Source organism: Helianthus annuus, chromosome 2 (assembly GCF_002127325.2).
Source record: "Helianthus annuus cultivar XRQ/B chromosome 2, HanXRQr2.0-SUNRISE, whole genome shotgun sequence".
NCBI classification, from domain to species: Eukaryota; Viridiplantae; Streptophyta; class Magnoliopsida; order Asterales; family Asteraceae; genus Helianthus; species Helianthus annuus.
The window spans coordinates 17845622-17858521 of record NC_035434.2 but is presented as its reverse complement, the minus strand read 5'-3'; the positions used below and the strand labels follow the sequence as shown (position 1 = coordinate 17858521).

The following is a 12900-nucleotide window of genomic DNA, read 5'->3' as shown; positions in this document are numbered from 1 at the left end:
GTTTTCTAAAAAAAGCGATTTGTCCACCCCTGATTGGGCCGGGATTGGGCAACAGGTGAAAAAACGGGTTCAGGTCAAGACGGGTACTTTTAGTGTGTGTTGAAATGGACCGATCGGATATGGCAGCTGGAAATACTTTTTTTTATTTTTGTAAACAATCAGTGTTTTATGAATTTAAAAGCTAGATTTTGTATTTGTTGACCACAAATACACTTTGTGCAACTTCGAACGCGTTTATTTTTTATCTTAAATTCAGCGTTTTTTGTTTCTTCAAAATATTACCAATGTACATCCAGTCCTGTCCCCTTTTGGTCAGGTTTTTGTACATCCTAGGCATTAATACATGGGTTTTTTTTTTGTCATGTGTGGGTCACTATGTAGACTTTTTGTATCATTCGGGTCATTATCAACTGTAAAAAAAATTGTTCCGTTTGTAATATCATTAGATACGTGTTTGACCCATTAAAGATCAAACCTAACTCGTATTAACCAATTCATAAGTAAAGAGTCGTCATTGTTCTCTACTTTTGCAAGATTATATAGTTCAATTTGATTTATTGATTAATTTATGTTTTGTAGGTACAACTTTGATCCGGTGATGAGAAGCCGTCTATGGTGGTATGATATAGTTTTTTGGTTCCTATTTAAAATTTTACAAAACTTCACTGTTACCAGTGGGTAACAATGATATATTATAGGTACAACTTTGATCCGGTGATGAGAAGCCGTCTTGGTTGGTGCATTGAATGGGTAAAAACAATATACTGTTGCCAGTAGTTTCTTTCATTACATGATATGTTATATACTTAAATCCTTCCTATTAATGGATCTTCAATCTTGCAGCTTCAAGCAAACTTTCTTGTGCTTGATGATATCATGAATGAGTCTCATACACACACAGGTATTTAGTATCACCTACTGAAATTGGTTGTTGACTTCATGATATCTTTTTAATAATGTAGAATACTTCCCTTTTTATATGTGCAGAGAACTTCATGACAGGATATCAGTTGGTTTTTTATAGGGAAAATCTTACACTCGGATGCTCACACTCAAGATGTGAGTATATCAACCATTTCTTTTTACAGACAGTTAATGTCAATTGTCAACCACCTTTTGTCATATTTATTAGCTTTGGTGGGTATAGTGGTCTATTTCAAACTTTTTTAAGACCATTATGCACTTGAGGATATGTACAAATCCCTAATATCGTTAATGTTAATAAGGTTGTAAATAAACCTACTTTTAATGTTTTGATGAAAATTTGTTATGGTTTAATAAATCTAACTCCTTATATTGAAATTGTAGATTTTCTTTGCATGTTTGTGACCTTATAGGTTCTTCGTCTATTTATTAATGAATGGAATAAAATGTTAGAAACCGGAATGGGTTGTGGTTCGTAATAGACGTCATAAATGAATCTGATATCAGTCGGGACACCCGCCGCAACACGCGGGCATTCCAACTAGTAAGTATATGAAATCTGGTTGTTTTGTGTGTGTGTGTGTGTGTGTGTGTTTACCGCTTACATTTTCTAATCCTTGATTTAGAGGAAAGAGAGAAGATATACACAACAGGAGGAGTGTGTGCAAATCAGATGATGAGCCAGGAGTGTCTAGGATTCGAGCTTCAATCGACGAGACACCAGAAGGTCTAGGACTCGTGCTTTCAAGAGCTTTCCGTGACTTTTTTGTCAAAGTGCTGCTAGGATTGATGCAAGTTTATGTATTTAGTATTCAAATTGGCAACTTATGTATGGATTTTGGTTTACTATTGTTAATATTATTAACTTTGTTTTTTAGGTTTGTTCATCTTTGTTATTGTTTTAATTCTACGAAAAAATTGAAAATAAAATTGCTAATTACACGAAAATGGCCACATAGCCACAACAATATATGTGACTATAAAATAGAAACGACCACACTTACAGTAAATTCGTGTGACTGTTGATACCATTTTGTCACACTTAAGGGGCTATTTTCTTAATTACAACAACCTTTTTGTCACATTTTTTTAAAATTCATGTGGCTAAAACAAACTTTTTAGTGACTATATAATAGAAACAGACACACTTATGGTATACTCATGTGACTATACAATAGAAACGGCCACAGTTAAAATAAATTCATATGGCCATCGATACCATTTAGTCACACTTAATGGACCATTTTGTTAATTACAACAGCCTTTTTGCCACAGTTGCTTAAAATTTATGTGGCTAAAACAAACTTCTTAGTGACTATATAATAGATACGGCCACACTTACGGTGAATTCATGTGGCTATATAATACAGATGGCCACACTTACAATAAAGTCGTGTAACCATTGATACCATTTAGCCACACTTAATGGATCATTTTCTTGATTACAACAACCTTTTTTGTCACAATTTTTTAAAATTAATGTGGCTAAAACAAACTTATTGGTGACTGTATAATAGAAATGGCCACACTTATAGTAAATTCATGTGGTTGTTGCTACCCGATTAGCCACACTTATTTGACAAAATGATTGATTTCAACAAGACCTTTTAGCCACAGTTTAAGTTGCTATGGCCACACATAAGTGAATGTGGCCGTATGATGCCTACGATGACTCGACCTTTGGTCACACTTGAGCTGGAAAAAAAAAGTGTAGCGAAAGGCGTATGGTCACACTTTTTTTATGTGGCCATAAGCCATTTTTGACGCAGTGAAAAGAGTACCCGACTGTTTCGTGGCTAACTGCTTAGGTTTGCTAGGAACAAGAGTGATCTTCACACCACCAAACAGAAAACTATAAGTATTGGACCGCCCGTTATGTTCTATATTACGCTCGTACTCCCAAGGTCTGCCCAACAATAAGTGACACGCGTCCATAGGGACCACATCACACACGACATCATCCTTGTACGTGGACCCAATGGAAATTGAAACAAGTGCCCTTTTGGATACCGTCACTTCACCTCCCTTTTTAAGCCATTGAAGCTTGTACGGTTTCGGGTGACTCTCTGTCTTCAAGGCCAACTTTTGAACTGCCTCTTCAGAAATCAGATTGTCACAACTCCCCGAATCAATGACAAACGTGCAAACCTTCCCCAAAATGGTACATGTTGAATGGAAGATGTTGTGTTTCAGCCAGTCATCCCCATCTGCCTTCGGTGTGTAGCAAGAGCGCCTGACCACCAAGTTCACCCCAACATCACCGGTCACAACCTCTTCTTCGTACTCAGTTTCTTCATCAAACACAAGGTTATTTTCATATTCCTCATACTGTTCATCCTCAGACTCAGCAAACAAGTGTCTTTTACCGGCCTTCTTACACTCAGCTTGACGATGGCCTGTCTCACCACAATTGAAACATCTCGGACCACTACTACTAGCCCCCTTAGAAGTAGGCCCGGTATTGCTACCCCCCGGCTTCTGCTGACTAGGCCCGCCACGAGGTGCCCCACTACCTGACCCAAAGTTTCCCCCAGCAGGGGTAAATGAACCGCCCACCTGACGGTTTTGTTTCTCAAACGCCAACGCCCGTTGGTGTGCCTCTGGAATGGTTAACGGATCAAAAAGGTTCACGGACTCCATAATTTGAACCTTAAGACCCCCAATATACCGAGAAACAAGTTGTTCCTCCGGTTCTTGAATATCATTCCTCGCGATCAATTGATAAAACTCCGTTGTATAATCATCAACAGATTTGGCCCCCTGTTTTAAATTCTGTAGACGTTGGTACATCAACCTTTGAAAATTATGAGGCAAAAAGTTGGACCGCAAGCATTTCTTCATCTTGGCCCATGTCACGATCCTTGACTTTCCGAGCCTATTCCGTGTTAATTTCAATTGTTGCCACCACGCAGAGGCCCTACCACGTAATCTGGTAGCGATCAAGGCCACCCGCTTGTTTTCAGGCACCTCCTTGTACTCGAACACTTCCTCTACAGTAGCCAACCAATCGATGAACCCCTCCGGATTCAAACTAGACCCATCAAATTCCGGAATATCAACTCTTATCCCAGAATCCCAACGCCTGTTACCCCCTCCACGTTCACCCCCTGGTTGCCCCTCCCGTTCGTCTTCGGAAGTCGAATCATCACCAAATGGGTTACTAAGTTCAGAACCATACCCGTCATTGGGTCTCTGCCTCCTACGATTGATCAAGTCGGCCATCCGGTCAGTCAACTGATCGACCACTTGATCCAACCGCTCATCCACCCTTGCCATAAGCCGCTGCTCCAACTCCCGTTCATACACTTCATCGAGAGGCCTGTTGTTGTTTCTCCTCGGAGGCATTTTGAGCCAGGAATTCGGCTCTGATACCAACTGATGTAGTGCGTGGTACGATAAATGAAGATCAAACACGTTGATTCTACGAATACCCGTGTAGTTCTTCCCCAACCCCAAAATTCAACCCAAAGGGCACGGAATTTGAAGTGAAAAATCAGTTTTCTCAAAATTCAAGTCTGAACTTTTCATTATCTTTAGCAACATATAAATAGAGACTGAAATTCGAAAATGGGCCTAAAACACACTTGGGCCAAAAACTAGAACAAAACAAAAGTCCAAAAAACCCACTAAAAACATAAAACATAAAATAACTCATGGAAATAAGCGTTTTTTGGCCCGGACGATGACCCAAACTGCCGTAGGCTGTTTGCAGCAAGATAGAGCTTGTTCTCACGTTCGAATCGCCTGGTCGCACGTCCCAAACGGACCCCCGTAGCCCAAGTTAGAGCCATTTTAGTGAGGCCCCTTTTGTTACGCGGTCTTGGGCCTCCAAATACAAAATAGCCCGCTCTTCTACACTTGGGCCTACATCATGATCCCAACGTAGTTATGGGTAAGTTTCTTCTCGACGATATTTATGTTACTGTTTTGTTTGATTCGGGTGCGGATACGAGTTATATGTCTTTGAAAATGAGTAAATTGTTAAAACGTGCACCCACACCCCTAAACACCAAACATGTCGTAGAACTAGCAAATGGTAAAAGTGTAGAAGCCACACATGTAGTCAAGGGTTGTAACATCGTTCTAGCGGGTCAGATCTTCTCGATTGATCTTATTCCAATAGTTCCGGGTAGTTTCGACATCGTCATCGGCATGGATTGGTTATCCAAGCAGCAGGCGGAGATCCTATGCAAGGAGAAGATCATTCGTATTCCTCGTATGGGAAAGGAACCTCTCGAAGTTCAAGGCGATAAGAGTGGTGCTGTGGTTGGCATCATCTCTTTCTTGAAGGCTCAGAAATGTTTACGAAAGGGTCATACGACTATCTTGGCACTAGTTATTGATGCAGCGACGAAAGAGAAAAGAATAGAGGATATTCCAGTTGTACGTGATTTTCCTCAAGTGTTTCCTGAAGATTTACCTGGTCTACCGCCTCATCGCCAGGTCGAGTTTCAAGTCGAGCTAGCTCCAGGAGCAGCACCTATAGCTCGAGCACCGTATCGTCTAGCCCCAACTGAACTGGAAGAACTGTCTAAGCAACTACAAGAGCTCTTGGATAAGGGCTTTATTCGTCCAAGCTCTTCGCCTTCGGGAGCTCCAGTACTATTCGTGAAAAAGAAGGATGGCACTTTCAGGATGTGCATAGACTACCGTGAGCTGAACAAGGTCACAGTGAAGAACCATTATCCTCTTCCATGCATTGACGACTTATTCGACCAGTTGCAAGGGTCGAGCTACTACTCCAAGATTGATCTAAGGTCAGGTTATCACCAGCTGAGAGTCCGGGATGAGGACGTCTCCAAGACAGCATTCAGAACTCGCTACGGTCACTACGAGTTTTTAGTCATGCCATTTGGGCTTACGAACGCGCCTGCAGTCTTCATGGATCTTATGAACAGGGTGTGCAAACCCTATCTTGACAAGTTCGTCATTGTCTTCATCGACGACATTCTGATCTACTCCAAGAGTCAGGAGGAACACGAGCAGCACTTACGTCTTATCTTGGAACTTCTTCGAAAGGAACAACTGCACGCCAAGTTTTCAAAATGCGACTTCTGGCTTCGTGAAGTCCATTTCTTAGGCCATGTGGTGAACAGGGATGGGATTCATGTCGATCCATCCAAAGTAGACTCGATCAGGAACTGGCCTGCACCGCGTACACCAACAGAGATACGCCAATTCTTGGGTTTGGCGGGGTACTACAGACGATTTATTAAAGACTTCTCCAAGATCGCACAGCCGCTCACTATGTTGACACAGAAAGGTGTTACCTATCGTTGGGGTAATACACAAGAAACTGCTTTTCAGTACCTGAAGGATAGACTATGCAGCGCACCTATTCTCTCATTGCCAGAGGGCACGGATGATTTTGTGGTCTATTGTGACGCATCGATACAGGGGCTTGGTTGTGTATTGATGCAGCGGGATAAAGTTATTGCCTACGCTTCGCGGCAACTCAAAGTTCATGAACGGAACTACACGACGCACGATTTAGAGCTGGGAGCTGTTGTTTTCGCGCTCAAGATATGGCGACACTACCTGTACGGTACCAAGTGCACTATTTACACCGATCACAGGAGTCTCGAGCATATCTTCAAGCAGAAGGAATTGAATATGCGTCAACGAAGATGGGTCGAGCTACTTAATGATTGTGAATGCGCCATCAAGTACCATCCAGGCAAAGCCAATGTTGTGGCTGACGCTCTCAGTCGAAAGGATACTTTACCTAGGCGTGTACGAGCTTTGCATCTCACTATTCAGTCTGATCTTCCTGCACAGATACAAGATGCTCAGGTGGAAGCATTGAAACCGGAAAACGTCAGGGCTGAAGCCTTACGCGGCGCGAGGCAACGATTAGAACAAAAGGAAGACGGCGCCTACTATGTAACGGGGTGTATTTGGGTCCCACTTTTTGGCGGTTTACGCGAGCTGGTAATGGACGAAGCTCACAAGTCTCGCTACTCGGTACATCCAGTGTCGGATAAAATGTACCACGACATCAGAACTACATACTGGTGGCCTAGCATGAAGGCCCACATTGCAACTTACGTCGGCAAATGTTTGACTTGTGCGAGAGTCAAGACGGAGTACCAGAAACCCTCAGGCCTACTTCAGCAACCCAGGATACCACAGTGGAAATGGGAAGAAATTTCCATGGATTTTGTTATAGGCCTACCTAGATCTCAGCGTGGGAATGATACCATATGGGTGATCGTGGATCGACTCACCAAGTCTGCACACTTCCTGGCTATTAAGGAAACAGATAAGTTCTCTACCTTAGCAGACGTCTACTTGAAAGAAGTTGTTTCGAGGCACGGAGTGCCAACCTCTATTATTTCGGATCGGGATGCACTATTCACGTCAGAGCTATGGCAAGCGATGCACAAAGCTTTTGGCTCTCGTTTAGACATGAGCACAGCGTATCATCCTCAGACGGATGGGCAGTCTGAGCGAACGATCCAAACTCTTGAAGACATGCTTCGGGCATGTGTTATTGATTTCGGCAACGGCTGGGAAAAGCACCTCCCTTTGGTGGAGTTCTCATACAATAACAACTATCACACCAGCATACAAGCCGCTCCATTCGAGGCATTGTACGGGCGTAAATGTCGGTCACCTCTCTGTTGGGCAGAGGTAGGGGATAGTCAGATCACGGGTCCGGAGATTGTAGTGGACGCCACAGAAAAGATTGCACAAATACGACAACGCATGGCGGCAGCACGCGACCGTCAGAAAGCATACGCGGATAAGCGTAGGAAACCGTTGGAATTTCAGGTCGGGGACCGGGTTTTACTAAAAGTCTCACCCTGGAAGGGTGTGGTTCGTTTTGGCAAACGGGGCAAACTAAATCCGCGGTATGTCGGAACGTTTGAGATCATTGAGAAAATAGGCAAAGTGGCCTACAAGCTAAACCTACCAGCTGAACTTGGTACAGTTCACAATGTATTTCACGTGTCGAATCTGAAGAAGTGCCTGTCAGATGAGACCCTCATAGTTCCTTTTAAGGAACTCACTATCGACGAGCGGTTGCAGTTCGTCGAGGAGCCAGTTGAAATCACGGACCGGGATGTTAAGGTCCTCAAAAACAAGAGAATCCCTCTTGTCCGAGTTCGTTGGAACTCCAAACGTGGCCCAGAGTACAGTACACCTGGGAACGCGAAGACCAGATGACAGAAAAGTACCCCCAGTTATTCGGAACCAATGCAACCACTACTGAGACTGAAGCTACTACTGCGGAATTTCAGGACGAAATTCCAAATCAACGGGGGGATGATGTGACACCCCAGGAAAACCAGTGAACAATACAGCTTACCTAGCTTCCTCAGTGAGTGCGTACCAAATTTCGGGACGAAATTTCTTTCAAGTTGGGGATAATGTGACAACTCGAATTTCCAAGATTCCTATTTCGCATTTATTGCACGTTCATGTACTGTTTAGTTGTTTATTTGCACAATTAATTGATATGGAATTGTATACGTTTTGATTCAATGAAGTGTATTGTGTGTTTGTGCATGGTTATGTGTTAATTGTGATAGACTTATCAAATGCATAAACTTGGTGGTGAAACTGTGAAACTGTTTGAGATGGTGTAATATGGTAAAATATAATAATAAAGGGTGTGTAGAGTTATTAGTGAAACTTATATGATACTTAACCCTAATCCTTCACTAAACCTCACACAAGAAACCAAAGCACGTACTTCACATTCTCTGGCAATCATCACCATCATCATTGGCAAGCTATTCATCACTTTCGATTCCGCATTTTTCTCTAGAATCAACACAAGGTAAATGATTATTGATTATTTGATTGCTTCAATTCTTGATTCTTGTAATATGTGTAAACCCTAGTTTTCATATGATAGTTCTGTGATTGATTGATGTTTGATTATTGTGAAATGGGTATGGTTGATGTGGAATCATTGTTTGATGATTAGGATACAAGATACGTTAGAATGATCGATTGAGAATTGAATAGTTCACTGTGAAAATGTATGAATTAGGGTTTTTGGGTCGTATGAAAACGTAACTGATGTTCATGAGAATGATGTTCTGCTCGATGATTGATATCACTTGTGGCCCGCCTTTTGATTGGCAAATAGTCTGAGTTTTGTGAAATATGTTATAGTCCGAATTATTCAAGTAGTATGTTGTCCGAGCTTCTTTATACATTGACATGATCCGACTTTTGTTTAGTTATCAATGTCCGAATTTTAACCATGTGTACTTGTCCGATCCTTTTGCAAAAGTGTATTAGGTCCGAATTTCATATACAAACATAAACATGTCTGAGTTTTTACACAAATTAACAAGTGGTCCGATCTTTGTTGTTAAATGATGATGTCCGAGTTCTTATAAGCATCAAGTGTCCGACCTTTGTGAGTTCAATAGTGTCCGAGCTTTGTACCTCATAGGTTGTCCGACCTTTAAGTTTAAAGGGGGTCCGAGTTTTGTGAGCCACCCCTCTTGTCCGACTTTGTTTGGGCTCAAAGGTGGTGGTCCGAGTTTTAAGGGGGGGACACCCCTATCCGAGTTTAACCCCCCCCCTCACTTGGTCCGAATTTTGATTGGCTTCCCTTGTCCGACTTTCAATTGATAAGGAACTAGTCCAACTTTTTAAGCTACTAATTGGGAGATGGATGTAATTGCATTGATAATATATTGTTTAGCGACCAACAACTCGGAACAAATATACACATGAGTCTGACTTATGTTAACCTGCAAATGCTACTTTAGTTTAATGGAGTATTGATGTCCGGATAATGATAATGTTACTTGATGATTTCTTGATGGTTCCAATAACATACTTATGACTTTTGACCATTGAATGATTCTGTTACGTGTGTTCTCTACGCTAAGTGCTTGCATGATACATGATAATTGTTTAAACATACTTCGTGACATAAATGGCAAGTGAATCATTACGAGTTTAACTGATTGAGTATACGTGCACTATAGGATTCGACTGATTGACTGGTTGTTTAAGAACACATAGATTAGCATACTGAGCAAACCAAGGTGAGTTCACACCCTTACTAAGACATGGGATTCCCAAGGGCTTGGGAATGGGATTGAAGGAATGAGTTTTGGCTAGATTCGTACATACTCTGTTACTAGACTACCATACCATAGTCCTCGGTTGTGCAGGACACATACGTAAAACCTACGTATACTTGTGCTATTCATTGTCCTCAGGTTGCGAAGGACACTCACGTAAAACCTACGTGAACTTATACTCACTACTATCCTCGGTTGTGAAGGATTACTTACGTAAAACCTACGTAAACCCCCGCGTACCCCTATCCTCGGTTGTGAAGGATTACTTACGTAAAACCTACGTAAACTTGTACGTGTTACTGTTCTCGGGATATGTAGAACACTTATGGTTACGAATAGTCTAGTGGTTATACAACATGGGAAGCCCCCACCAATAGAACATACTATCGGCCCAGTAGAGCCACATGTTACAAACGAACTTACTATTACGCATTTACTTTCTGTGAACTCGCTCAACTAGTTGTTGATCCTCTGTTACATGCCTTGCAGGTCGATAGATACATGGAGCTTGCACAGGGAGGAGCTGGTCGTTGTGGGCTTGGATTGTGATTGACTTGTTATACACTTATGACATTACATACTTATTTATGTTGGGTTTTATATATACGCTTCCACTAAACGGTGATAACATAATTATGTTTTGGAACACCTTTCATATTGGTGATTGAATGGTATTGGGTTTGGTTTAATGGCAATTACTTTTACTATATATATTGTTCTATATGATTGGTGGCTTGATCCTGGTCAGTCACGCTCCCAAGCGGTGATACTCCGCAGGTGGATTTTGGGGGTGTGACAGAATCAGCTCCTCCCACATAACTTTCGCAGCTCATAACCTACCACAACTTCTTGATTTAAGGTCGTATGGCCTGGATCGGCGGTTTACTGGGCCAAATCTGCAAATTTCAGGGCATCAAGTACACATACGGCTCCGACCGGGTAGAATCCGGACACACCCTGAAAGCCGACGTCGTTGCTGTGAAGCCCACCCACGTGTTCAACGCCGCTGGTCGACCGAACTGTCACACAAGGTGGTACATGTTTGATTTTTATGTGGTTTTGAATAAGTGTGTGTGAACCCGTTTGATCGTGATTGGTTTGTGTTTCAGGGTCTGTGTTCAAACATCCAAATCCTCTACAAATTAAAGAAGGTCAGTCAATTCAATAATTTTTCGCTTTTAGTTTTTTTTTTCCGGTTTTAGTAAGGGTTTTATATTTTTTGTTCAAATTTAGAGCATAATCTGATATAGATTGATGTTTCTATTGTAATCATGAGCTTGTATGTGATTATTTGGTCAATAATCGTGTTTTTGAGAAAGCCGAGTGGTGGACTAGGAATAATGCCAACAAAACTCGAGATAAGAGCAAAACGGTGAAGATGGGAGTGAGGATTGTTACTCAGTCGACTGGTTATACGCATCCTTGGTGGCATAGGATTAAAGATGGTGTTGTGTTGTCTTTTGGTTAATCTAATGGTGTTGGTGGTGATACGGATTCGTCTACAGCTCCACAGTCTGGTATATGTTAATGGAGTTTATTTAATTAGATGCTTTTAAAGATGTTTTTAATATGATTTGTTGATCAGATGTTTTCATTTTCATGTTTAAGTAGATTTTTGTTCTAGGGGTTTGATGATGTTGACTGTTCATATTTTGCAGCTAATTAAACACTACAATGTGACGCCACTCTGAACCATAATTTGGCGGAGAAGATAGGTTTTATAATCCGGCAAAAACGAGAAGAAGCTGTCAAAATCAAGATGAACTCCGTGAGCACAAAGTGATGCCACTCCGAACCATAATTTGGTAAACCATAATTTTTATCAGATTATTTACATTTGTGATCTTGTAGTTATTATTTTGAGTTGCTTGCAGGAGCTATGATGCAAGTGACATTGAAACTCCTAGAAATGGTTTGTATGCGATTGGTTTATCATGGCGAGTCACCAAGAGAGATCCTGAGAAGCATCTCTCTGCAGAAGGAAAGGTATGTCCGAGACGATGTCTGTAAATAACAATCAATAAATTTTATAGAATCATGGTAATCTAAACTTTTGTTAACTTTTGATGGAAATTGGTGATTAATTTTTGATATGATGATTGGAGAATCCATTCTTAAATTATGCTAGCATATGATCATAATGATGGAATGTATCGTTTCAGGTGGAAGATGTTCCCCTTGTCATAGATCCGTGGACACGGGAATTTTATTGGTTTGGGTTTGTATACATGTCGAGTAGCAAGGTAACTAGCTGATAATTGTAACAAGTACTTAGATGGATCTGTTCTTGATGGTGGTGTTTGAAAAACTCACAGGAGGAAGTCAGGTACCTGCATTACTGTGATATGTTTTTAACACAGGTTAGCGAATAATTCTTGTGTACTTGATCTGATTAATCGGTTGTGTCAAGAGGTTGCTTTTAGATTTACAATAAAGGGTTAATTAGTTTATAACCACATGTGGATATTGTTTGTACTTGTAGGTCCCTCGGAGGATGAGGTTCAACCTTATCCTTGTTATACTAACACACTAGCAAGTGCGGAATCCAAGCTAGTGTGCAACCGAGTTGAGACAAGCACAAACACAACACACAAAGTTCACCGATTAACACCACTTGTATTAATACGAATGAAAGGTTCCGGTTACAAGCTCAATGTTTACAAATCAGTTTTGCAAACTCTCTAAGTGTGTGTGTTCTTGACAGAATGCTCTCCTATCTCTCGAGTGTCCATCTTTCTGTCTATGTGCATCTGTCTTCTAGTGAACACACTGCATGGGTATTTATACCCAAACACAGCAAGTCTGTCCGAAGGATCATGCTCACTGTTCGATAGATGATCTATCGAGCATTCAGCTATCGAAGGATACACATATACCTCGAAGGATTGCATATCCTTCGAGGTCCATCTGCATCTATCGA

At 41.4% G+C, this 12900-nt stretch overlaps 1 protein-coding gene and 1 long non-coding RNA gene across 2 annotated transcripts; one reads left to right on the top strand and one right to left on the bottom strand.

Annotated features, from left to right (window-relative positions):
• Positions 1–2652: 2652 nt before the first annotated feature.
• On the bottom strand, positions 2653–4200 carry LOC110933472. Its single transcript, XM_022176692.1, has one exon. It carries the CDS (start codon positions 4198–4200, stop codon positions 2653–2655), a length of 1548 nt encoding a protein of 515 aa, XP_022032384.1.
• Positions 4201–10786: 6586 nt separating this feature from the next.
• LOC110934709 lies at positions 10787–11969 on the top strand. Its single transcript, XR_002588565.2, has 5 exons — positions 10787–11011; positions 11090–11131; positions 11305–11497; positions 11639–11785; positions 11855–11969. It is a non-coding gene; the product is annotated as an uncharacterized LOC110934709 (long non-coding RNA).
• The last annotated feature ends 931 nt before the right edge of the window (positions 11970–12900 follow it).

Excerpts from the sequence above, each read along its gene's own strand:
- LOC110933472 (XM_022176692.1), bottom strand. The coding sequence starts at position 4,200 with ATGGCAAGGGTGGATGAGCGGTTGGATCAAGTGGTCGATCAGTTGACT.